At 35.8% G+C, this 27,603-nt stretch overlaps 2 protein-coding genes across 4 annotated transcripts in view; one reads left to right on the forward strand and one right to left on the reverse strand.

Moving 5' to 3' along the window:
* Positions 1–15,321, reverse strand: part of osp (myosin phosphatase Rho interacting protein outspread) — a 95,692-nt gene extending 80,371 nt beyond the window's left edge. For all 3 annotated transcript variants that reach the window (XM_030385312.2, XM_030385314.2, XM_030385310.2), the window contains exon 1: positions 14,184–15,321. In XM_030385312.2, coding sequence (XP_030241172.1) covers positions 14,184–14,402 — 219 coding nt within the window. In that variant the 5' untranslated portion in view covers positions 14,403–15,321. The remainder of the gene's footprint in view (positions 1–14,183) is intronic.
* Positions 1–27,603, forward strand: part of numb (NUMB endocytic adaptor protein) — a 187,242-nt gene that overhangs the window by 114,309 nt on the left and 45,330 nt on the right. The gene's annotated exons all lie outside the window — the stretch shown is intronic.

Genomic DNA, 27,603 nt, shown 5'->3' on the forward strand with positions numbered 1-27,603 from the left:
TATTTTAATTTTTGTTATATTTTTTTTATCGTTTTTCATAGTTTTTTGATAATTTTTATTTTTTATTAAATATTTTTTTTATTACTTTTTATTTTTGAATACATTTTTTAAATTTTTGTTTTATTATTTTTCGTTCTTTTTTTTGAATACATTTTTTAAATTTTTGTTTTATTATTTTTCATTCTTTTTATACCCTGAACCCATTGAAAATGGGAAATCAGGGTATAATGGTTTTGTTAAAAGTATGTAACAGGCAGAAGGAGGCGTGGCAGACCCCACAAAGTATATATATTTTTGATCAGGGCGACAAGCTGAGTCGATTTGGCCCTGTCCGTCTGTCTGTCCGTCCGTCCGTCCGTCCGTCCGTCCGTCCGTCCGTATGTATGAACGCGTCGATTTCAGAAGATATAAGAGTTAGAGACTTCAACTTTTTTTAAAATGTCCGTATATATCACGCGCATATCGAGTTTATCACTAAAAAACGATAACTCATTCCGATACTTTTTTATCGATACAAAACCTTATCGAAGATCACTTAAAAAATTATATCTCCTACACCTTTCAAGCTAGAGTCTCCAAATTTAAAATGTATATTAAGATGTATTTTATACAATTTCGGTTTTTGTTAAAAATTACCCCCTACCCCTAAATCCACCCCCTCACCCTCATCTTTGTAGAAGTCGTATATCAAATACTAGAGACTTGTGCTTCGGTATACACATACATTTTAACATTATGATTACGTTCTGAAAGTTTCATTACGATCGTACGTCTAGAAATTAAATTATTCAACAAATAAGTTTTCATTTATTGCCAACATTGCAGCGCAACCCAAGCGCAATCGCCTGTATATGTGAGTGTGTGTGTATGCGTGTGTTTGTTTGTATGCGTGTATGTGTGTACGTGTGTTTGTTTGTATGCGTGTGTGTGTGCGTGTGTGTTTGCTAATTATTTTTGAAATATCAGTTGCTTGTAGGGTTCAGGGGATCTCGTAGTCGAGCAGTCTCGACTAGAGCTTTCTTACTTGTTTATAAATATTTTGTTTTTTTTTAAATACTATTTATTAATGTTTTAATTACAATTTTGTTTAAATTTAATTGTTTATTGAGCAAGTTTTTAGCTAAATTTTGTTTCATCTGGGTTTAGTTTTAAATAATTTAATTAACATATTTTGTAAAATATTGTATTTAGTAATAAGAAAAAATTATTCTTTTAAGCAAATTGTAAAATTTTTATTATAGCTAAATAGTTCATGGCATCAGCATAGCCTCTCACATTATTTATACAATTACAGGGTATCGTAAATTCGTGCTGTATCCACCGAAATCTTCTGTTCCGAGTGCATGTGATGTTAGAAAGTATTTCATTTTCAACTATGTACGATTGCTTATCTAAGTAATTTACCCACTTTCGTAACTTCCTCTAGATGCATCACACCATAAGTTTGGTACATACCTGAAAGAAATAGAACATACAATAAATTAGTGAATATTACAAAAACAACTAGAGTAAGACAATTGCAGTTCAGCTATTTTCGTATTGTAAATCCATTAACTCTCAGGCGACCTTTATCTCTGTCATAATCTTTTTGAGCCAATAATTGGCCAATGCGGCTTGCGGCATTGAAGCATTTCATGCACTCTCCGACAAAGGCTAATTATGGCCAGTGCCTGCCTGCTATTGACCCCAATTGACCCAGTGAAAATTCTACAGTTTGTGCTGGCTCTACTCAGTCAGGTGGTAATGCAGGCCCAGATCTGCTGCTGCGATCAAGTACTACGGCAATATAGGTATCTCAGATATCTTTAATTAAAAGTACAAACGTACAAATTATGCAAGACGTGCTCAAATACGGCAAACACCTAAATATTTTATGAGCTAAATTCCTCGTCCACATCAGCTAAAGCACACACACACAAACACACACACACACACATTTGCATGGGTTCGGTTCAGTTCGGGTGTGTCTAGCGTGCCACATAGTCTGTCTGAACCACATTCAGCTGTGCATGATCAGTGCGCTGAGCGCTAGCTAGAGCCACCACACACAGTCATAGTCATAGCTCATAGACGAAACCACCGAGAGCACCGCCAGCACCGCCAGCACCACCGACACAGCCAACGCTATAGCCATCGGCAGTGGCATAGTTATTTGTTTATGGCTGTTTTTGTCGCTGGCAACGACAACGGCAACGGCAGCAGCCTTCGCCATATTTGACGTCGACCCACGTACAACGGCCAAACAAATCGGAGACAAACTTAAACATAGCTGGAGGTGGATTAAGAAAAGCACAAAAAAAAAAGATATATATATATATAAATATATATGTGCATGTATATATATATATATATAATAAAACGCCAGTGCGCCGCTGGGGGAGTTGCCAACGCACCACCCACCCGCTGCCAGTAACTAGCATCGAAATTGTATTTACTTCCACTGCAATCTTGTGGATCTTCGCCAGAATAGATCGAACAGCGAATGGGTGAATCTTAATCGAAATAAATTGATCAAAATTAGAAATCTGGTTGAAAAGAGTGCGCCTACTACTTAATACCCTTACTTTTAAGCTATATGATATAGGTAAATCAATTAATTGATTCATTCTAGTGCGAAAACTGTCTCAGGAAAAAGTCATACCATATCTTGAATACACTTATAAGCTATGTACATGACATAGGTAAAACAGTCATACCAACTCTATCTAAACTATATGATAGCTATTTAAAACTAAAAGGTATAATTAAATTTATTAAATTGATCAATGTTAGTAAAGGATTACTAAAAAATTGTTAAGCGCTATTAAAATATACATATGTATATTATAATGAGCGGATGTATAAGATGTTATTTATTTATTGGAGATTGGAATTAATCTAAAATTGAGACTAATTTAAGAAAAAGGACAGCCAACTCCTTGTTATCCGAATTATTTTAAGTTTACATTTGTGGTTTACATTTTGGATTATTTATAAGATAAATAAATAGTCATTAGCTTATCCAGATAAATCAAATTTAAATGTGAACAAAATTCTGTTAAGAGCAACAAGAGGTAAATGAGCTTACTTTATTATATTCCAATTCTTTGATCGGATATCATCAACAAATTATAAAGAGACATATATGATAAAATTCTGATTTAATTCATATTCAAATGAATTCCTATTAGATGTATGCGTAAATATCAAGCCGACATCCCCAGTTGTTAGTGCTCAATTTATTAGTTTGTTCAAATTTGATATTAATTTGTATCTATCATAAATAAATAAAATATGGATAAATATATATGTACATCGATTGTAATATTAACTAATAATATTGGATACTGATTCTTGTTAGATCACATTCTAAAAAGACATATTTTAAATATATATTCCATATTTAAAATACTTATTAAATAATGTTGTTATATTAATATTTTAAACCAATTATTATTAGTACATTTCAATCTTATTAACCATTCCTGAGGTTTTGAAATTAAAATATTTATTTATTTATATTTTAATTGATAAAAAATTAGAGTCACATTCTATTAGAATATACTCCTATTATATAATAATAAAAAAATTAAAATTAAAAAAAAAATTAAAATATTTTTTAAATTATTATTAATATTAGAATAAATTTTCTATTAGATCGTGTTGCTTTACGATATATTTTTAGAATTAATTTGCATATTTCATTATTAATTTGGAATCAAACAATATTTGAATATATTCGAACTTGATATATTTTGGGAATAAATTAAAATATTTTAATATTTATGAAAACGAAATAAATAAGACTTTATTGTTATTTTACAAAAATGTAAATAAATATGAATATCACATTAAATTAGCATGATCTACAGAGTGTATGTAAATTCTGTCTCAATGCCAACCTTTCTGAGTAGTTTCGCTTTCATTGGACTCTAGACTGTGCTGTACAGTCTGTCTGTGCCCGCGTCCCTCCCGCTGTCCACCCACTACCCTCTATCATCATTTTGTTTGTCTGTGCAAATTTACAGTAATTGCAGCTTGCGCTGTTTTTAGGCAGCAGGCAACAAATTTATTTTATTTAAATAAAATGCGCCTAAGGGCAACGACTGCAGCGCGGGTGCTGCGGGAGGGATTCGGATTGCAGTTCGGGCGTTGTGGAACGTTGGTACGTTGACGTTTCGGCTGCTATTTTTGGGCGCGACTTGGAAATCTGTTTTTGATTCGTCTGGTTCAGGCGACGGCGGCGGCGGGAGTGTACGAACCTTGGGGGCTGCCTGGCACTACGCGGTCTCCGTCTCCGTCTGTGTCGAGTGTCTGCAAAGCGAAATTATCGTGTCCACCCACATAATTTAGCATGTGTTGTTGCCTGTGCTGCGGCGACTGCCTAAATTATTGGTTGTAAACAAACGCGTTGCCCCTCCCCTTCCCTCAGCCCCCTCTCTACATCACTCAACTCAGCTGTTTTGACTATTTCAAGACGGTAATTGGCAAATTTAATAGCAAAATTCATATATGCGAATTAATAACTGTCGTTCAGTTTTGTTTTCGAAAAGCTGAAATAGCTTCAGACAGAGGGAAGTACTCAAATCTCAATAAAAAAGACATTATAGTTCAGACTGACTCCATTAAGCACATTTTAACAGGCAATTTGTCAGAAACTTTGAATAAATATGATATGCTAGGCATGGACTGATTGATATACTGAATTATATATATGTAGATCTATATCACTCTAGGCATCTGGAGTCTAGGGTATTTATCAATCGGGCACTCCTCACCTTTGTGTGACAGAAACTGGAATGTCGTCTTGAAATATTTCTTACTCGACGCTGGGCACGTCCCAATCAGATTAGCAAATCTTTAGCTTCATTCATTCGATATGCCAAATGTCTTCCAAGAACTCGCAAGCACACAAACAAAACGAAGGCAATACAAAAACCCCAATCGCGAAACATTTTACGCATTTCAAGCAACAACAACAACAACAACAACAACAAATTCATAATCGCATTCAAATGCTAGACAGCCAAAAAATGAATAAAACAAAGTAAAGAAACAGAAAAAACCCGCGCTGCCTCTCAGATGATTTATCAGTGTTGTCTCTGAATGCCAAACAAGAAGAAACGAGACTTCTTCCTGGAAGTGTTCGATCCGTGTGAGTGTGTGTGCGTACAGCTTGGCTCTGCTCACCTGCCTCGGCTCTCGCGAATCGATTCTTGATTCCACTGCAGCAGCTCCCTCGCAGCTCGTTCACCTTGACCGCAGCATGGAAATTTACATAGAGTACGAGGAGAGCAGAGAGCACACAAATGAGTGAGAGCTCTCAGCTCTGGGGTTTTCTCTATTTTAATATTGCAGCACATTCAGACAGTGCGGCTATCACTAGCAATTATCGCTTTTCAATTAAACGCTTCTTGAGCTTTTAATGGCAAGCGCGCAGCTGATTATCATCAATTAATCATTGCGGCATCTGGCTGCCCTTCTCAACACGCCATAACTCTAAGCCATGCCCTGGCTGGCTATCTACGGCCAACTATCTACGTGGCTATCTATCTATCAGTCTGCCTCTTGGCGCAGTCAAAGCCAGTTCAGGTGCAGGTTTAAATGCTGCCATAACTCAGCGGAACTTAGTAGGGGACTGCGCCGACTGGCAGCTAGAAGGAATGAAAAAACGCGCGAGAATAAGAATAGATACTCTATTATGCAGTGGAATGTCACAGAACCCGGAAAAGCCGCTGCAAAACACTAGAAGCATGACGCTGAAAGAAGCTAAAAGTGTTTTTACGCGCGATGATCTATGAAGTGGCAAGAGGAGGCCGAGAAAATAAAGAAATCTTAAGTAATTGCAGATAAATGCATTTACTGTAAATATAATAACGAAAGGTTTTCAAATTGCACAGGTAATTGCCTTTAACACCTATACAGAAGCTAACTGGGACTGCAGTTGGAAGGTCGAGGAGGATGAAGATGGAAAATCAAAGATTCAACACTGAATTATCTGCATTCAATTGTAGATCGATAGAAAATCGAATTTCGAGTATCGAAAGGATATTAGCAAAGATCTTAGTTTTGCTTGTTTTTTATTAACACGTTTAATTTATAATTATTTATCAAATCTAAACTCTTTTACTTTTTCTCTCAACTCAACTCTCAAACTTATTAGTCCTTGCATGTTGTCTATTAGTTTATGTGAATTATCGTCAAAAGTTTGTAGAGATTGAAAATCTTCAACCTATATTATTTCACATTCAAATTTAATAATCCAACTATTCTTTTTAGGATATTTTTCTTATTTAAATTTATACATATATAATTTTTATTTAATTATCAAAATTTTTCTTGCCTATAGTCTCCACACCTCTACATAAAATAGTAGAAATAAACGATCGAAGATCGTATTATGCTTATTCACTATAATCTATATTTCAATTTGTGACTAATTTCTATTACTGAGCTGCTTAATTAAGATTTAAGATTATTATTTTAATCTCTCTAATTTTATATTTTCTTTAGCTCTTAAATCTCGTTGCTAAAAAGCTACAGATAAATCCTTTCCATATTCCATTTAACATTTCTACTAATCATCTGAGTTTTCTTTTTTTCATTTACTCGCTTTCTCTAACATCCAAATCATTTCTAATAATTATTAGTCCATCTGCAGCTCTGCAAAAATTAGCACAGATTGAAGATTAAATAGCTTAGTTTTATTCTATATTCCATTTTATATACCGATTCTTTAATTTGATTAAGGTCATTTATCATATTTATTTACACGTAAATGTGCATAAATCATGCAAATTTATTCATTAATCTGTCGCACCTCTGTAGAAGTTAGCAGAGGTCGATCGTATGCCCTATTATATATCCCATTGTGATATTCCACTTGTGTATTTCTAATATTCAATTAAGTTTTCTTATACATTTTTAATCACTCCAAAGCCCTTTCTTAGCTCTGAAACCTCTTCTAACGATTTCATACAAGTCCTGTCATCTTGTCTATTAGTCTGTCTTGGGCAGTGTCAATGTTCATATCAAATGCCATGCCTGAGGCCTGACTTCTGTTTGCGAGATGCAGCATGCGATTATGAAAGCCATTCGAAATGATTTAGAGAACATGCCCTGAACCTAAATCTTAGCCTGGGTTTTTTCATCTCTGCTTTTTTGTGTTATGAAGAGATCTAAGAGCCAGTGGAAAGGCGAAACAAAGATGAGGCTGTTGGCGTTAAGAAGTTGATTTAACTGGGCTTGTTCGTAGCGCTGTGCTGCGTCGGCTGCTGTTTTGATTGATGATTTGTTGTTTGTGCGATGCGATAAGGCCGATGCGAATGCCCAAGGCAAGCGCAGGCAGCTGGCCAACACAGTTGCACAAAGTTGGCAACCCTGGCAGCCCATTGTGTGGGGCAGCCCTGCTCAGGTTGAGTGACAGAGACGTTCGTGCTGATAATTGCGGCATGCAAAACGCAAAACGCAAAACGCAAAAAAAATAAGGAACGAAGAAGAAAAACAAGACAAAATTGAGCTGAGAAGCCAAAGCCAAAGCCAAATTCAAAGATGAAGTTGCTGGCAGTCCAAGCCGAAGCTGCTGCTGAAGCCGCTGCTAATTGCAGCATGGAAACGTATCCATCAGATACAAAGCAACATAACGCGGCGATAAGCAAACAAAAGCGCAAGACAAAAGTTGTATCTTATCTGAGCAGACAACAGACAACGCTTAGAACTGAACGCCCCAAGTAGTTGCTGCGAGTATCTGCCAGATAGCGAGTGCTGCCTGTTGCCTCTTGGCCGTTACCTGTTGGCTATTGCCTCTTACCTCTTGCCTCTTGGCACTTGGCTCTTGGCTCTTAGCTGTTGGCTGTCTGTTTTGTATTTCGTTTATCTGCGTATCTGTTTTTAAGTTAGTTCCACTTGCACAAATGCACACAGCATTGACTCGGGCATAGTTTATCTCCCAAAGCTGTTTGTTTTGGCCTTGCTTTATCTGCATGCATACATACATACATACCTACATGCATACATATTTAGATAAAAGGCAAAGAACTCATAAGGCACAGCGTTCAGTGGCTTGGGTGGGCTACCTGTTAAAGTTCAACGCACCTGGACAGCTAATTAACCTAGAAACATGCAAATATCCACACACACACACACACACCCAGCACGCCCACCTCAAGGAACAACAAAAACAGCTTCTAAAGCAAAGCAATCAATCAACGTGGCAGCCACAACAACAAAGTTCACTTGGTCACGTTCCCCTTTTGGCTAGGAGTACAGCTAAGGACAATATATAAACATATACATACATATGTATGTATATAAATACATTTCTATATATGTATTTGTCTTTCTATGCTGGGTAGCTGCCAACGGAGGCAGCTCAGAGGGCAGCAGCAGCAGCAGCAGCGCAGTTAGAACTTCAGTTGAAGCTGGCGTGCTGCCAAGAGCACAATAACACCCCGGGGATCAATTGAGATCTCTTTGGAGGGATAGTCCAGGCACTTCGGCTGCCCGTGCAGCAAACACAAACACAGAGGGAAACAGAAACAGAAACAAATAGTGAACGACAGCAGGAAGAGTTCAAGTAAACTAAGTCCAAGTTGTTGCAACTATGAAAATTCATTTTCATGAATTTAGATATATTCTTCTATAGTTAATACACTCATAGTGTTTGAATACATTCTATAAGATTAAGTGGAAAGTACTTCATATAAATATATAATTTTATAAATAAATATTGATGACAATTATAATAATATAAGTATTACATATGTATGACTTTGATAAATATCTTTAAAATTGATGATAAGAAATATCTTCTATATATATAATTCATATATGATCTCGAGATGCTAATATATCTTTACGAGCTTTGCACACTGAACTACATAGAAGCATATATAAACTATAACAATTTGCCACGTCAAAGATGTATGTAGTATATATGTTTCATTTTGGTCTTCAATTTCAACTCTCTAGCACTTCAACTCATAGAAAAACTGACATACCGAAAAATGCATTTTCCGATTCGCCATGACTTTAGTGTACGGATCAGAAAAATCACGAGTATAAGTTCCAAAGGGTTTCATATCTCTAACTTCTATCGGTCGGAAAATATTGCATTCATAAGAAATGTAAGACGGTTATTGTACAAAACCAATATACTAGTTTTTCATTCGTAAAAGTCTATAAAATAAAGATATAAGAGTATTACACAAGCAAATATTATTTGCTATGTTCAATCCATTCAAATTATCTAACCTAATCTATAGCAATTGCTATGAATATTTCACTCAATTTTCAGAATCCACTGATTACCTCAGCAATTCCTATTAGTTATCGAATTGCGGCTTGGCTATTGACCTGCTGCAGCCCATTCGAGTCACGAAGCCAACGCGGGGATGTCAATGGAGATGGAGATGACCTTTGGCCCAGCTGGAAACTCAGAGTTCTGCAATCTGCGCTGCTTGACGGCATCATAATGAAGCTTTCATGTCGCAATATGAAATGCAATTGCCATGGCTCAAAGGGACAATGGCTAAGAAGCATGAAGAAGCAGTTGGCTAAAGCCTTTCGCTCTCCTTCTCTCCCTCTCGCTTTCCTTTTTACGAGCTTGGCTTTGCTAAGCCGCCACCGTTGAGGCACTCCGGCTGTAGGTGGTCCGCTTAGGTAACCCGAGAGTTCGACTGGGGCTCCACTTTGAAGTCTTCACATTTGGATGCAGGTGCACTGCAGCAATTATGCTCACACATTATGCACAGCGACAGCCGAAGACAACGCGCAGCAAAAGCCGAAGACACGCAGAGCGGGCAGCTGAAAGGCGGCAAAGGGAAAAACCAAATGTGAGGTGATTCTAAATTTAGACGAAACGCCTAGGGGGACCGGCGATATGCTCCCAGACCCCAGTCCGCAGTCCTCACATCTGGGGTCGCAGCTCTAGGTGATTAACCGCATAAGCACCCAGCCCCAGTCCCAGTCCCAGTCCCAGTCCCCTGCCCCAGCTCCAGTTCTCCCCCTTGCACGAGCTATGGCCAACGCCTCGACTGACGTTGATTCTGCTTCGGGACGAGACGACGTCTAATTGCAGCCCGATGCAAGCCAAATGCCTGGCGACATCTATTTATACCCTGCATCCAAAGAAAGTGCCTAGCAAAAGGGTATGCGGGCTATGAGCTAATGCTTGCGACAGGCCAAATATACATATATATATATACGTAACTCCAATATGTTTTCTGAGGCGGATACAGAAGTTTACGTGATGGAGACTTAATTCAATTAAGTAATTTTTTTAGTATAAAATTTACCTAAACAAATATTACGCAAAATATTATTAACTAAATTATTAAATCATAAATTAAATTTTAATATTATTAACATTTTTTAATATTATTAAAATATTATTCAGATAATATTTATATATTTATCAGTCATATTTCAGATAATAATTTCTGTTTTCACAAGATTTCAAACCAAAAAATTTGATATAATTCAGAGATGTTTTTTAAGATTTTTACGAATTTTAGATAAGAAGAAGCATAGCAAATCCGATGAGGTATAGGGTATAAATTAACTGAGCACTTTCAATAGCAAAATTTATTTTACATCTATTTCAAATTATAATTTGTATTAAATTATTAATTTAAAAAAAAATACAAAAATAATTAATTTTGTATTTTAATAATTTTGTTATTTTTTTCTTCAATTTTTGTTTTATTAAATACTAAACTTAAAGACCCTTTTTTTTAAAGCAAATTTTTAGCATTAGTTTTATTATTTAATTACTATTTTTGACAATGCATTTAATATTCTTTTTTTTTTTTTTTTTTTAATTTATATATTAAAATGTATTCAGAAATTTTATTTTACATAGTAAACTTATTTTTATTTATTTTACTTTGAATCTTTTTTTATGTTTTTTTTTACTTTGAAAAATAATCCGAAATTACGAAATATATTTCTTTGTAAAATACCCTAATTAATTTGACTTTCTTAGAATTTGATAAATATTAGAAATATACTTTTATGATCTCATAAAATTCTTAAAAAATGCATTCTCATTCTCAATTTTAATTTACATATTTTTTATTTCATTTTTATTCTACCTCTGCGCCATGTCAAGTTATTTCATTTAATATTCTGTAATTTGTGTGTTTGAGCTAAATTTATTTTTAGCATTTGACCCGAATTATTTTCCGTTGCATCTTTCGTTTTTCAACGATTCTGTGAGGTTGTTCATTGTGGCCGGGGCAATGGGAAAAAGTTTTTCTTAACAGATTTCATTGACCGAAAATTTGTTGTCACTTCTTCTTCTTGGGGCTCTGAGCGCGATTAATTCTGTGTGTCGAAAACGTTGAAGCTGTATAAATCTATGCCGTTTCGCTTGTCTCTCGTGGCAAATGGCATAATTTTAATTGATGTGAACTACAGTTTATAAAATAATAATAATAAACAAAATGTTAAAAGAAAAAAAAACCAAAATGCCTCGAGGCGAAACGAAATGCTTTTTGTGGGCTAAGTGTAGAAATCAATTTTGCCGCCGACAAAAAAGCTGTTAGCCAAACGCTTTAAACGTGTCCATGAGTAGAACACTTGACGTGAGAGAGTAGTACATCGACTCAATCGCCAACTCCGTCTGCATCTCCCCCATCTCCATCTCCATCTCCGATTCCGACTTCGACTTCGACTCGAACAGAATTGGTCGAATGACCCCCAGAAATTAGCACAGCACCACCAGAGTCTCTCTGGCCTGTTATTGAGGAAGTCGTAGACCCCGAGGCCCTGAAACACAGCTCTTTTCAAAATTACCGAATATCATCTGTTTACAGACACGGAGCCACGCAGCTGCTCCCCACCGTCCCCTCTCCTTCACAAGCAGAAATTTATTTACATGCGTGTGGGGTAAGCTGATCCACAGCCCATTTCAATAGAAACTCATTTGAGTCAACAAACGGAACTTGTTTAGCACCAACTGTTTAAATATGCGTTTATAAATATTAAACCGGTAGATGGATTTTCGATATTTACTTTTCCATAAACAGATCACTATTGATCGAGAACGCTTTGGACTAGTATGTGGAAATCTGATATATTTCTAACAACAACAGATTATCGTAATACTATATATGTGTACGAAATTGCATTACTGTTATGCTCTAAGCAGAAGTTTGTATTTGTTGATTTGGGTTTAGATTACATGTATATACATATATATGTATATACATCTATGTTTATTTAATTTTTTTTTTCATAATTTGGGAAATGCAAAAAAAATATATGTTATGAGTTTTACCACCTTGTTATAAGTATATCACTTATTATAGGATGATAGGATATTACTTTTATGCATTCCACTTTGGCATACTTAATTTATTTATTTGTATTTCAGTATTTATAGTATTTAAACTATATGTATTTTATTAAATGTTTGTATAAAATATTTGTATTATATATTTTTATCTTTATGCACATATGCTTTTTGACAACTTTGCGAAAACTTTATCTGAAAGCTTCTCAAAAATAGATTGAATTGATTTTGAATTTAAAACATTCATGTGACAATATTAAAGTTGGAATTTTCTTATCAACCCTACGATAAGATAGATGACCAGTCATCATATATGTATATACCTATTATATACGTAAATTCGTTTGAAAAATATATCATGACAGTGTGAAAATGGAAGTACAATGTACAATAATATTTTGCAAGTGTATGTAAAATATTCTAGAAATTCCGTATATTTTTTGTGCAAATATATTTACATTACATAAGGTGTGGCAGACCCAAAGTCCAAATTATGTATCAATCGATGTATATATTTAAGTTAGATCTTTTTGAGTTATGAGATCTGCATTTATTTTATATGCCTATTTCATATATAAACATCTCGTCATTTTTGAATAGAGCTGAGCTCTGTCATGTTGCTTTCTAGACATTTCTCTATTTACGAATAGAGTTTATTTTATACTCTATTACTTGTTCACTTGCTTACAATGGGCAGCAGAGAAATTCTGAAATTGAAATCGCTTCAGCTTCAACTTTTTATGGCTCAATGCTTAGAAGACGACCTACGGAAAGGTGAGCGGTAGTACAAAAGAAATGAAAAGAGACAAAAACAAAAATGAAAGAAAAAACTCTCCCTTTCTCATCTCATCTCGTTTCGTTTCTTAGAATAAATGGTCATTCGGAATGTGCCACTGAAAACTAATTAAAATAACAAAAACCAATCAAAGCATAGAAAACATAAAGTCGACAATGCCAAACAGTGATTTTTGGGCGAGGGTTCGCCTCGGGTCGGGCCCTGGAAAAAAGTGAAAATCGTTTCACGTTAACGACAAAACCCCAAAACGAAGCTAAATCCGTATTTTATACTGCGATTCGTTATTATTATTATCTTTTTTTATTTAATGTTGGAATTTGTATTTAATAAAGTTAAGAGGTTCGTCGCTAATAGCATAAAAAAAATTTTATGACATGAAATAAATAATGCCCAAGAAAATCTGAAACTCTTTTGTGAAAGTCGACGAATTGGAAAAACTTTTCAAATGAAAATGGATCGATCGGTCGTACTGAGTCTATAAATATATCAATTGCAATAGATTGTGATGGGAAATCAAATTAAAAATAGATTAATATGAGTTTATATACCTAAATTATTCATATGAAATATTCTTTAAAAAAGAAATGAAAAATATCGTATAATCATTTGCAGTAGATGTAATAGCGGAACTTACTCTATGTCGACTTATACATCTATTGATTTATATGGAATATTATATTGGGTAGTGATAACAGATAAAATTTGAATTCCATATGCTATAGGATTCATATGGAACACTTTCAAAAACCATCAACGAATATTTACCTACACACATAAATATCTGAGAAGATTAAAAGAATTGGAGTACATGCATAAACAGATTGGATCGCAGCAGCATCCCATCTAAGCTACATAGGAAAACCATTATGGACCATGCTACAAGTCTATAAAAAACATCCCACAAGATATACAAACTGCATCTAACAATAAATTTACACAATACAAGAGAGGCAGAGAGAGAGGGCAAGTGGGAGTCCCAAATTTATATATTAATCTGCAAAACTAGTTGAACGCTTCTTCCCCCCGTTCGCATACGCATACATATACTATGTATGTATTTATATGTTTTTACACACTCGCACACACACACATCGAACTGATGCGATCACTCACCCTATTGCATTCCAAGGCGGCGGCGCTGTGCTCCTCTCGCTGACGAAAACAATGGCTGCATTTGCTCTTGTTGAATATATTTGGTGAGAATTTACGACAGTCGGCGATGCGTCCGCCGCTCACATTTGGCGGGGGCGGCGCAGCCGAAGTCGACGCCGCATTTGCTGCCGCTGCGGCGGCTGTTGTTGTTGCTGTTGCTGTTATCGTTGTTGTTGACATTTTGGGATATTCGCTCAGCTGCTGCTTCACGGTTTTCAACTTAGAATCTGTCGACAAGCTTTGAGCTCTGCTCTCTGCTCTGCTCTGCTCTGCTCAGCAGCCAAATTGAAGCTCAGGGCTGAGCGCCATTGCGTTCACACACACACAAACACTGTTTGGACTCTCTCGCTCACACGCACGTACGCGCACGCCAATGCAAAGTGCTGAGCCAAATTTTAACAATTTTGCACAATTTACTTTTTTTTTTTTTTTGTTACTCTTTTACTTTTATTTATTTTTCGACACTTGATAACGTTGGCCGCAGGGTGAGTAACGTAGCAGGGGGCGGGGCAGAGAACGGGACACCTTTACATATTTATGCAAATGCGACCGAACAGCTACGCAGTTGTTGCTGTTTGTGTTGTTATTTTCGTTGTCGTTGTTGTTCTTCTTGTTCAACAGACGATGCGGCGCAGCAGCCGGCTCGGCTTTAACGTTACTGTTGCTGCTGCTGTTGCTGTTGTTGTTTTTCTTTCCTAATTGCTCTAAAAATAGCAGAACATTCAGCTGAATCAGCCAACCGTTCCCGTTACAATTCACGATATTTCCTTCGCCAACTGTTATGCACGTTAGCTCTGCCCTTTAGATTTTGATATCAAACCTTATATTTTTTGGCATAGCAAGCAAAATAAATACGAATGCGAATAACAACACACACGTACACACCGCACACACACACACGCACACACTCTCACACACACGCGCGCACACACTAAAATATTATTCAATTTTGCTTTGCACTTGGCTTCTTCTTCATCGGACACCAACAAAATACACACGGGCTGAAAATGTTGCTAGACGCTGACGCGCACTTTGTAAATGCTGCTCTCGGCACAACGAATCGGTTCGAATGCATACACGACACTGACACGGCTGCCCCAACAAGTCGAGCCGCAACCAGTCGAGCGCCAAAAACAAACACGACAGAGAGACCAACACACAGAGAGGGAGAGAGCACGCAAATGACGACAAAGCCGAGAGAGCGCTAATGCTGTGTAAAAAACATAGTCGCAAGTGTGTGGTAGGTAACGCAACGTTGGAGGACGGCGTTGGGGCTCTCTCTCCACATACAGCTATGGACTTCTAATATAACAAAGCCACAACAATAATAGCTTACATATTCCGTATGTCTTGAAAGATGCCGTTACTCTCATTGAGCATACTGAGACGTTTAGTATGAGACGCATGCACTTATACAACCTGTGCATATGTGCGTGCCTCTTGCTTCTGCGTAAGCAAACGCAACGCTCTGGCATCACAACAGCGCTCTCTTATACGAGTTCGCTCAGCAACGAGCTGGCGGCCGATCGATTCAATCAGCTGTTTCGAGTGCTTCAAACTTGGTTTGACAGCGAAACTGTTGTTGTTGAGAGTGAGTTTAGCTATTAAACAGCTAAATTCCGCTGAAATCGAACCGATTGAATTGAGAAAATTCAATGTATAAGAGCTTGCTTTACTAATACATTTACATTTGTTAATAATAACTTTAATTGCCTTTAATCAATGCCCGTATATATGAAAATCTGTTCTTAACTTGAACTAATGCGTCTTTTGACCTTTGCCTATCATTTGTATCAAATCGAAAATGTTGTGGAAAATCAGTGCCGGGAAAAGTATCCCAAAACGATTTGTTTACAACGACCGCAACAACTACAACATATAATTAACATAACCATTTACTGTACGCTTCATTAAGAGCCTCAGACAACAAATTTTCAAGTGCGCCGCCACAGCAGCAGCAGCAGCGGCAACGGCGGCAGCAGAGAGAATTAGAAGGAACGAGATGGCAAGAGAGGAAGTGAAGAAGAGAAAGAGAGAGGGCGAGAGTGCGAGAGACGGAGACAAAGAGCGAGACGAACCCTTTTACGCATCTTCAAGCCGCAAACAATAACAAAGAAAGCTGAAAAAAAAAAAACAGTTGATTAATTGCGCTCGATTAGGGGCGGGGTAAGGAGATGAGTTTATAGGTAGAGGAGAGGAGAGATGGGCCAAGGGAAGGCGTCACACAGCTTGCGTCTCGCAAGGGCAGCGAAACACTCGATCAAATATTTTGACTGACGCCTTAGGATGTTGGCGCACCCGGAAAGTCGACTTGAGTACACTGCCCAAGGGCATAGAAGACCCAACAGTAGCCAGAGAAACTGAGAATATGTTGTGTTACATACAATTAACATTATATGTCAGATCTATCAAAGATTGATCTTGATTCTGGAACTAACTTTTTTTTTATCTGAATATATTTTATCTATAAATTTATGTGATTTCCATCTTTAATATATATAAATTTTAATCTCGAATTAACCTTCTTCTCTGTGGAGCTATCGCTCTCATTCAGTTCAGGTAGTATATACCTATGATAAAATCTCATAGAGATCTTCCATTCTATCAAAATAAAGAATTTTATAATGATTGCATACAAAAACATTGTTATTTATAACTAAAAGTTTAATTCCGTGGAAAAGTGTTTATTTAGATAGTTTTCTTCTTCACGGAATCAGAAATCATCATTAAATATTCGTGTTATATAAATATATGATTATCATATATGTATCTATATTCTATTGAACAATGTTTAACTTAATAAAATTTCTTTAAATATTGTGGAGAGTTCAAGGAGTAAAAGAATCGATTCGAAATTGAGATACAATAGACAGCTTCGAAAAATTTTGGAAATAGAGTTTTCTATCCCAGAGAAGTTAAGCAAAATTATTAAAAAATAGTTTATTATAGAAATATCATTTTTTAACTACTGAGTATCATTTGAAATATTATACATATTTATTTATATTTCTTTTCTAATAACTCATAATATGAGATTATAATTATCTCATTTTTCAGTATTGCAAAACATGACTCCATAGGTAATACTTCAATATGTTAAATACATATTTACCTATTCAAGATGTTTGATCCAAAGTTTTGCTTGAATAACTGTGAAAATACCGGCGAAATGCATTACAACATATTGAATTTTCTATTACTGTTGTTGTTGTTGTTGTTATTGTTGTAAATGTTGGCTGACGATCGGTTTTGTTTTTTCCCATTTAGCATTCGCATTCAAATGTCAATCGAGTCACGCGCGTCTCAGCCGCACACAAAACAGAAAATAAAAACCAACAACAAAAATTGGAGACAATGTAAATCCCAATTCCCCAGATATTTTTATACACTTGCGCTGAGGGAGTTTTAATTGTTTTGCCGAGAATGCGGAAGAATCTAAAAAACGGAAAAGAAAAAAAAAAACACATTACGAATTAGGTGAACGAAAGTTAGGTCTGACCATTTGTAAGTTTATATATGGAAAAAAAACATCATTTGTTCGAGAAGTTATATACAGTAGGTGTACGCTAGGATTTTGTATACTTAAGGTTTAGGGTTTGATATATTTCTTACATGAATAATTTTTCAATTTGATGGATTTGATTTTCTACTTATTTATTACAAATAAGAACTAATCTAAAATTAATATTAACTTAGGAGTTTAGCAACGGCAACTGGGCCCTTCGACTTGATAAGGTTTTGATATACCTATACTTAAAAAATAAAAATATATATTTATATTTAAATCTTAAAATCTTCTACGAATTTTCCTTATAAGGATAAAACAACACGTACACATACTAATGCCCGAACACACACACACATAATCATAATCATAACATAATCATCATGCGCTCTGCTAACTGCGCAGTTGACGCAGCGACTGCGCTGGGTCAGCAATTGGAACTTTATTATGGAAATTTTTTTGTTGAATAAGGTTTTTTTTAAATGATATATGTATATGTATTCATATTTCACTTGAATACTCTTGTAGGAAGGCTTTTATGTGGGCTTATCCTTACGGATATCCGGTAAGCAAAATAAAACAAAAATCAGAATTTTATAAAGTATGCGAAATGTGGAGACTCTAGTCCTGAAAATGAACAAAACTCAATTTTATTTTCTTACTATATTTTAATAGGGTTGTTAATAGTTAATTGGCTTGCATTTCAATATTTTTATGCAAACCTTCATTTGAATATTATGAATTTCATGCAAGCCTTCATTGACTTTCGACTTCATTTAAATTTTCATTTGTTTTCCGCAATTTTCAATTTCAGCTTTTGCGCCCTTTTGCGACTGCGCGAATTTCTCAAAGCTGGAAAACTAAAACGGGCGAGGCTCAAAATGCTGCACATGCCACATGCCGCATGCCACATTCAAACTTGTTGTCGCAGTTAGTGTTGTTGTTGTTGTTGTTGCTACATATTAAATTGATCGCAGCTGCAGACAGCGACCGCCGCCAAACACCGAACCGAATCACACTTTCACTTTTCTATGCTAATTTATAAAAGTAGAAAAAAAACTTAAAAAATAAAATTTGAAAAAAAAAAAATGAAAAATATTTCACAATTTTTTTAAAGCTGTTTTTCCAATTGTCCTTTTACAGTTTTTTTAAAAGGTGCATTGACTTCTCTACTTTGAAATACAATTTCATGTGGATTGGGCGTGGCAACGCCTCCCTCTGCTGGCGTTTTTGATATTTTCGTCTTTTGTCACGTTTTGTGTTCGCTTGATTAATTTATTTTTAATTTTAATGCCGCGACAGAGTGTGCGAGAAAGAGAGATGGAGAGAATCTAATCAAAATATTTGTCTAGTCGCGGAAATGGCTGAAAGCGTCGGCATTTCTTGGCCTTTGCTTAGAAGCAGCTCGCAGGCATTGAGAACTTTTCAAATATGCTGGAAAGGAGAAGATTTATGTTCGAATTGCGTCTCGTGTTTATTAAACGGCAGCCGGACAGCCGTAAGCTACATGAAATGAATTATGATGTCAAAGGGGCGGTATACAAATGCGAATACCCTGTAGAAATTAAATAGCCACGGTGCATGCTCGATTTGTGCTTTTATTATATGACAGGCAGAGAAACTATGGATGGTTAAATATAGAAAAATAAAAGGTTTACATTATTCTCTGTCTCTCTCTCTCTTTCTTACACTCTCTGTCCCTCTCTCTTTCTCTCTAATACACTCTCTTTCTATTTCTCCATTTGCCCTCCTTCTATTGCAGTCTCATTCCCAATTTCTCCATTTACGCTTTCTCGCTCTCTCGCTCTGTATTTTTCCCTCTATTGTACTTTCTCTCTCTATTTCTCAATTGACCGTCTCTCACACTGTCTCTCTTTCTTTTGCTCTGTCTTGTTCTCTCTCTCTCTCTCTCTACTGCACTCTCTCTATATTTATTTCTCCATTTGGTTTTTTTCGCGCTATCTCTCTCTAAATTAAATAATAAGGTAACTGTGAGTCGTTCAATGTGAGCTATTTAATATAAATGCGGCATCTTAAAAACAAATAAATATTTTTAAATATTTGAAGGGATTTTTGGAATTATATCTCATATGAAAATATAAATTTTTCATTTTTCTGACGTATGGAAAGGCGTTCCAGGAACTAAATACTTGAGATGGCAGCTCTGCAGTAGGCTAATAATAGGGTAAATGAAAATCATTCAATGTGACTTATTTTATATCTTAAATGACTTAAAAATAAAGAAAATATTTCAAAGTATTAGAATTTATTTATTAATTTTTTTATGTATATAGAATAAAAATATTAAAATTGAACTTCGTTGAAGAAATCGATTTATTTTCGCTCATATTTTCAATAGATTTTATCATATAATTATTTTAAATTTAAATTATAAAATTGACTGTGACTAATTTTTCTCATGTATCAGTCACTATAATATTTTATTAATAGTTGTATTGTATGCGAGTGAGTGTGAGTGATTTTCGACTCAGACAATAATATATATATTATGTATGTGCTATCCTGGGAGTCGAATTCGATTCATCTATGATTTTCTACTTGGAGAACCCAAGTGTAAATCTAGTTTTCAAATTCCACTTGAAACTCTACCCAAATAATTTATTTATTAAGTGAGCATTCTATTAAACTGCTTTAACCACTGGTATTTCAAAATAGGCACTCTTGAAAGTCCGAACATGATATCTTTGATATCTCAGCTCCCACTGATCGCAAATGAGAATTTCTTTTAAATTTAGCAGTTTAGTGCAAGAGTCAAAGGCACTAACTAATGGCAGTCACTGTGAGAGAAGGCTTTGGCTCAAAGAGGCGTCTCTTCAATTGAAGATGCGTATGTATCAATTGACTTCGATCTCTGCAAACTCGTACGATTCGTTCGCAGCCCACACATTGACCGATATGATCTTCCATAATTCAAATGTCCAGCACTCGGTTTCCTTTTCATGCGGTAGTCAATTAAGAAATCAGTTCCAAAACTCACTCATCAAAAACCCATTGGCGGCAACGCTTCCACACAATGAGGAAGCACTGCCAAAAAAACGAAAAAACCCAGACATGGGCGTAAGCCTAGCCAGCCATGGGCTGAGCGGGCATGGTGAGCCATGTAAGCCAGCAAACCAGCCAAGCAAGCGACCGATCTCTGACCATTTGCCTGTCGGACGGCAGCCACCTGCGAACAATTTCCCATAAGACTCGAACAAAAAAAAAAAAAAAAAAAACTCGTGAAAAACGCCGCAAATCGACGGCTGACAGTCTATGGCTGGTACCAATTTGCCGTCGATTCGCGCGCTGCAGAGAGCAGCGAATTGCACAGTGAGACAGAGAGCTAGAGAGAGGGAGAGAGAGAGGGGAGCAGCTCGAGGAAATCGGGGAGTCGTCCATAGACCTTTGTGAAAGTGAAAATGTTTGCCAAGTGTGTGCACAACGTCAGCGGCAACGGCCACGAATGCTACTTTGTTTCCCTCTACTATGATCACTGACAAACGACCTCAACGACTACTGGATACCCTACCTAAAATATTATCTCCGACTATAAAGAGTTGCTGCGGCAATGAGTTGATCACTTTTTGGCATTGAGCATCGTACAAGATCTAAGAACTAAATTGCTATGCTTTTGTTCTGCAATTAAAAGCCTTATCGACTTTATATAATATATTATATATAATATATTATATTGGGTATAAGTGTAGCTCCACTTGGAAAACTTTTTAGCTTGAACATTTAAGCTAGATTGAATATATCGGAATATTTTTTCACCCAATAGTTTACAAAATTTCTGTATGAAAAACTAAAAGTAATATTTCTAATTAGAATTATAGTAAATTACAATATATTTTTCTGTTTTGCACCAGGAATACCACATATCCTAATATAATGAGTTTTAGGTTATAAGAACAAGCTCATGCTAGATGTGTTCCGACTATAGAAAGAGGTATAATGTCCATATTCATATATGAAGCTGCATCTAAGGGAACATCAGCTTGTTTACCTGAGAGTTGAGGTAATCGAACAAAACACTCGATATATATCGATATTAATCAGTTTGTGCCTTGGGCAAAGTGGTTAGAGCATCCGCTAGTCGACTAGCTGAATGCCAACTTCTATCAAGTGCCGCTTTGATAATGGACTCCAAGCGCGTGAATAATAACAAACAGCGTTCAGTTAGGAAATAGCGTTTCATTAACATGAAAAACGAAAAACGAAAATTGAAAATAGAAAATGGAAAATTGAAATTGGAAAATGTTGCACAAAATGTTGGCCAAAAAGAAAATGTGTAGATATTAAAAAAAAAGAAAAAAAAAAAAAAAACAGAAACAACAACAATAAATGACGGCGCCTGACATGTGACGTTCGCTGGCAGCCACTTTGGCAACTTAAGCAACTTTTGGCTACTTAACATTGCGTATACGTGGCGGTGTCCCAGTCAAATCGGGGGACTGGGGAGTGGGGACTGGAGCTTATCTGCTGGCCAATTGACATGACCGGTTGTTCGATTCGCTTTGGGAAAGTGCAGCGAATCGGAAAAGAGAGAGAGAGAGAGGGAGATGGTGGGGGGTAGGGGGAGAGAGGGAGACTTACTTTTCGGCCAAGGCGACAACAGCATAATTTACCGTTAACTCTTCATCAAGCGCTGGAAAAACTCATGAGCCGCACGCAGACAGCACGCAAATGCGAATCCGCGTGCTGGTTTCCTAGTCAGCTACTCTTTGGTATACTCATTTCCTTAAGTGAAACGAGTATATTGGTTTTGTGAGCTGGCATTTAAGTGGAAGGACCCTTCCCAAATTTATCCAATACGAGGTGATCCATATGAAATAGCCAAAATGCGTTCTGTTACTACTTGGTATACTCGTTCACTGAAGTGATATTAGTATATTGACTTTGTGCAATGTCCGCCTTGCCCTCTATATTTTTGTAGGGCTGAAGTTGGACATTGGAAGTTTGGGATATATATTGGTGTATTCATTCCTCAAAGAAAATATCAGAGAATCGGAGAAGGCCTCTACCGGAGTTTTAGAAATTATGTTAATTAAACTGTTAATGAGTTGAAATTTGGAATGTATACACAGGATGAGATTCTAAATTCAATAAGATATGATAGACATATATATACGGCCATTGGAACGTGGAAAATATCTTTCCGACTGCAACTTCTACTGCTATAATTACTTTTGGCATAATCTATTGATGGGCGTGGCAAACCGGAAAAGGATTCTGCCAGCATCTGGGTCGTCAATGAGTATTCAGCAGTGGATAACGCCCAACTGCAATATTCTCATTTATGTGAAAAAAGTATTTTTTCCTTCAGTTTCAGTTCGGTTTCTTCAGTTTTTGGGCATTTGGCGTGTCTTATGATTTATTTGACGTGACAGTCAAATGAACAGGGATTTATTTTTCATTGGCGCATTTTTAATGATTTTTCTGTTCAATGCGGGGCATTTCAAATTGAATAGCGAGACGAAGACGCAGACGAAGATTGAGACACAGACAGCGACACGCAATTGCCGCCCAGTCGTCGAGTAGTCGCACCTGGACCACATGCCCAGTTTCCAGCATGTGTGTGTGTATATGTGTGTGTGTGTGTGTGTGTGTGTGGACAGTCACCATTATAAAGTATCTAGTGCTATGCACTCGAATGTCGAATGCCGCCCGTATGTGGGTTGCTGTGGAGCAGCTCCAATTTGTGCACCTGCTGGCAAAAGCGAAAAAATTAATTATAAATCGTTGGAGCAATTTCAAATCGAAATGCAGCCGACCAACATGCAAAGCCAAAAGCGTGTGAGTTCTGAACAAGTGCTCACTCAATGATACCCTGTAATGCGCCTTCGATACATTACTTTTGCATATATATATTTTTTTATTATTATTTTTATATTCAATTTTTGTTTAAAGTTATTTAAAAAATTTTGTTTTCGTTCTTATTTATTTCTTTGATTTACAAAATTTTGTTTTCATTGTTTATAGTACTTTATAAAATTGTTATAAACAGAATATCCAAAAATAAATGAATAATAATATTCAAACTAATATTTAAGGATTTGTATTTAAGAAAATAAAAGATAGTTTCGATATTAATCAACTTGAAAGTCGTTCATATAAAATGTAATTAGAAATAATTTGTATTCAAAAATAAATTAATAATGTAATCATTTTAATATTCCTAAATTAACAATTATAATATTCCTAGGCAAAAATTGAAGCACAAGAATCAACTATAAATTTGAGATTAATGCGGAATAAGGACCGGATCTAAGCGGGAAGACAGTCCAATAATTATAACCCGTGAATTTTATTCGACTCACTGTCCGGTGTGACGACTTGGCTAAATTATAGTCTATGATAGCATAATAATTATTAGCTTGCCATTTTTTTAAGAGCTGCATGTTTGGCTCTGGGCGAAACTGAATTGGCATTTAAGCCCGGAACCAAGTTATCAACGGTCGATTGATGAGAAAAAAGTGTTTATTTATGTTTTTCTCTCTAAGAAATTCATTAATTAAATATGACTGAATTTATTTTATAGAAGAACTGATTGAGGATTATAGAAACAAATAAAATGCATTAAAACTTCAAGTAAATATACTATAAACATTATTATTATTGAAGTAAAATATGTTAACAAAAATAAATAAAACAAAATTGTATAAAAAATATATATAATAAAATTAATAAAAAATCAAAAGAAAAAATATTAAATAACAAAAAACAATATACAATATATAAAATAAAATTAAAGGATTCAATAATTTGATAAACAGATGAAAAAATAAATACAATTAAAATATATCCAAAATAAAAAGCAAAAATATATATAATAAATAAAATTCATTATTTAAAAAAAAATTATAGCTCATTTAAGATATACTCACAGTACGGATATGAAATGTTAATGTTACTGATATTGATATTTCTCGAACAGATTTTAATATGATATATATTTCAGTTTACTAGATACTTTAATGTATTACATTAATATTTCAATAGTTCCTATTATTTTCCAAAGTATTTACAATGTTTATAAAATCATAATATTAATTCTTTACGATGATGAGTATCTGCAAGTCGGGTTTGCTTTAAAAAAAAAAACACAGTTACAGCTCCTTAAATAGCAATCGAAAAAGTGAACGATAAATAAACTAGATTAGACTTTGGCGGGCCCGAGTCGAGTCGAGTATTCATTAAAAAGCGAACAGACTCGATTTATGGAAGGGAATTAAATATTAATTTCACTTTTGGCTGCACTTGACCCACTCTCTTTCTAAATAAAGGCGAAGTGCGAGCAGCGAGTGCGTTGCTGCAACTAACACAGCTGCAAATAAATCACTCAGAGTTAGAGAACTCTGCGGGATGCTGCTAGAGCAACAGCAACGGCAGCAGCATCAAACTGACTCAGATTCACATTCAGATTCCGACTGAGATTCTTGGGAGTCTCGACTGTTGAGCTGGCTATGCCCAGAGGCGATAAAGAGCGATAAAAAACAAATTCAATTAAGGCTCAGAGCGCTATGGCCAATGCAAGGTAAAAGCCACAAGTCAAAAGCCAATGGCAAATGCGTTTCGTATGTGTTTCGAATTGCATTTTTTACATCTCATTCGAAGCCAATTCGAAATTGGGAAAGTGACAGCAACAAGTTAATAGCATGGCCCACACCCCTCACCGCCCCACTCCCTTGGCCAGTTGTCCGTTGCCAAACCTTCTCGAATGACGTAAGCAATTGCATTTAAATACAATTAGCAGTTATGAATTTCACTTTTATTTTTCCTTTGCCATTGCACAACAGCAACAACAACAATGGGCCAAATCATGGGTGCAATGGCCAACGGACACGTGTGTGTCTAACTTTGGCTATGATGATTGCCTGGGATGCTGAACGGGGCTGAGCATGGTAATTTCATAAGACCGGCCAAACAGCTCAGCTCCAATCATTTTCGATTGCAAAACGACAACAACTACAGCTGTGCACATGTTGGGAAAAAAGGGCAAAGAGCCAAAAACACAAAAAAAAGTTAATGTGCAGCCAATCGCCACGCGAGTTGCAGCAATCCAGCCAAAGGTGGCCAATTGCCCAAAAATTCCAAATGAATTCATAAAGCGATATGTGGGAATAAATTGAAGTAGTTGAAGAAAATGTGAAAACACAAGCTCACTTTTTCAGTTAGGAAAACATGTATTTACTTATTTGCGAAAGACTGTAGACATTCTACGTTGATAATAGTTTGAAAGATTAAATTGTAGTCTATGGAGTAGCCCTTAGAGTAGCCTTTAGGGTAGTCCTTAGAGCAGCCATAGAGTAGCATTTAGAAAAGTCTTTAGAGCAGCCAGGAGAGTAGTCCAGAGAGTAGCGTGTAGAGTAGCCTAGAGAGTAATCTAGGGAGTAACCTATAGAATAGAGTAGCCTATATAGTAGAGTAGCCTTTAGAGTAAGTAGTTTACGCTCAACAAGTCCTGACATATAGATGGCGCTAATAACACCCAAAAATTACCTAAGCTTAGATCTCTTAAGCGCGCTACTTTACTACAACAAAAATCAGAACTTATTTTTATTGAATTTTTAAATATATTAAATAAATATAATGATGGCAAACACAAATTAATCAATTATGGCTTCCATTAATTGCAACCCATTTTGCGATGCCAATGGAGAAAATAATCGATTGTGTATCATATAATTAATAATGCCATCACCAAATACATATTAAAAAATAATAAGTAATATCATCTTTTTAATAATGCATATATATTATATATGTAAATCATTAATAAACTTAGTATTCAATGAAATTATGTAGTTTATATATTCTGAATAATTTAGTAATAAATCGATTTGAACTCATATAGGCTCCATTGGCTAATTTTCTTTGTGAATATCTGAGTAGAGAATCCGGTCTCCGTAAGTAGTCTTCACTTATTATTTATATTGATTATTTATTACATATTATTATGCAAAAAATGCAATGCAGCTAATGAGTATTTTGCGGTGGATAATGCTCGATTTTTACCTTGAGCAATGCTTAGTAATTATGTAAGACTTTAAAATATATTTGCAGATCCAATAATGCAATAAAATATAGCATCATATAATTAACCCATAAAGAGTTGAAATATTACCAAATTTATCACAATTAGAAATCTATTCATATTCGTAGCCTCATCGAATCTATACATCGAATAGAATTTTTTATGGATCCCACACATATAGCTCAGACAATCGCAACTCATTCGGACGGAAGTCGATGATGATCGGCGTAACTTTCTCTTTATCGCATTATTATATTATTATTATTATTGTTATCGACTTGTCGGCGCTTTTCCCCATCACAATAGATAGACAAATGACACCCCGACCGCATCGGGAGTGCTGATCCAGCATGGTTTCAAGAGTGATTGAGAACAATTGCTGGTGCACTGCTGGAGAGCCTTCGACTTGACTGCCATCAACGGTGTCTACATCGACGACATCGTCGTCAACTTGACCCAAACACCTCACTTAAAAATGTTTACAAATTACGACTTAATCGCGTGCTGCTTGAACTCCACAATAACAGCAACAGCAACAAAAGTAACAACAACAACAACAACCGCAACACAGCAAGTATAACACCAGCAACATTAACAACAACAACAGCAACAATCCGAAGAAGTTGCGACGTCAGCTTCAAGTTCAAAGTAAGACACAGAAAACAAACTTGGGAATTGTGTACGGCTGTCTGGAGGGCATTGAAATTCTTTGAGTCTACAGTCATTCACAGTTTTTCTTTTTGTTTTACGCTACCCTCTACTCACCTCAGCACAGAGAGTATATTGGTTCTGTGCAATCGAGAGAAGCTGGCATTGGATGGAGGCAGGCAAACTTACTT

This window comes from Drosophila navojoa, chromosome 3, assembly GCF_054131105.1.
Source record: "Drosophila navojoa isolate 15081-1374.11 chromosome 3, UAZ_NAV_1.0, whole genome shotgun sequence".
Classification (NCBI taxonomy): domain Eukaryota; kingdom Metazoa; phylum Arthropoda; class Insecta; order Diptera; family Drosophilidae; genus Drosophila; species Drosophila navojoa.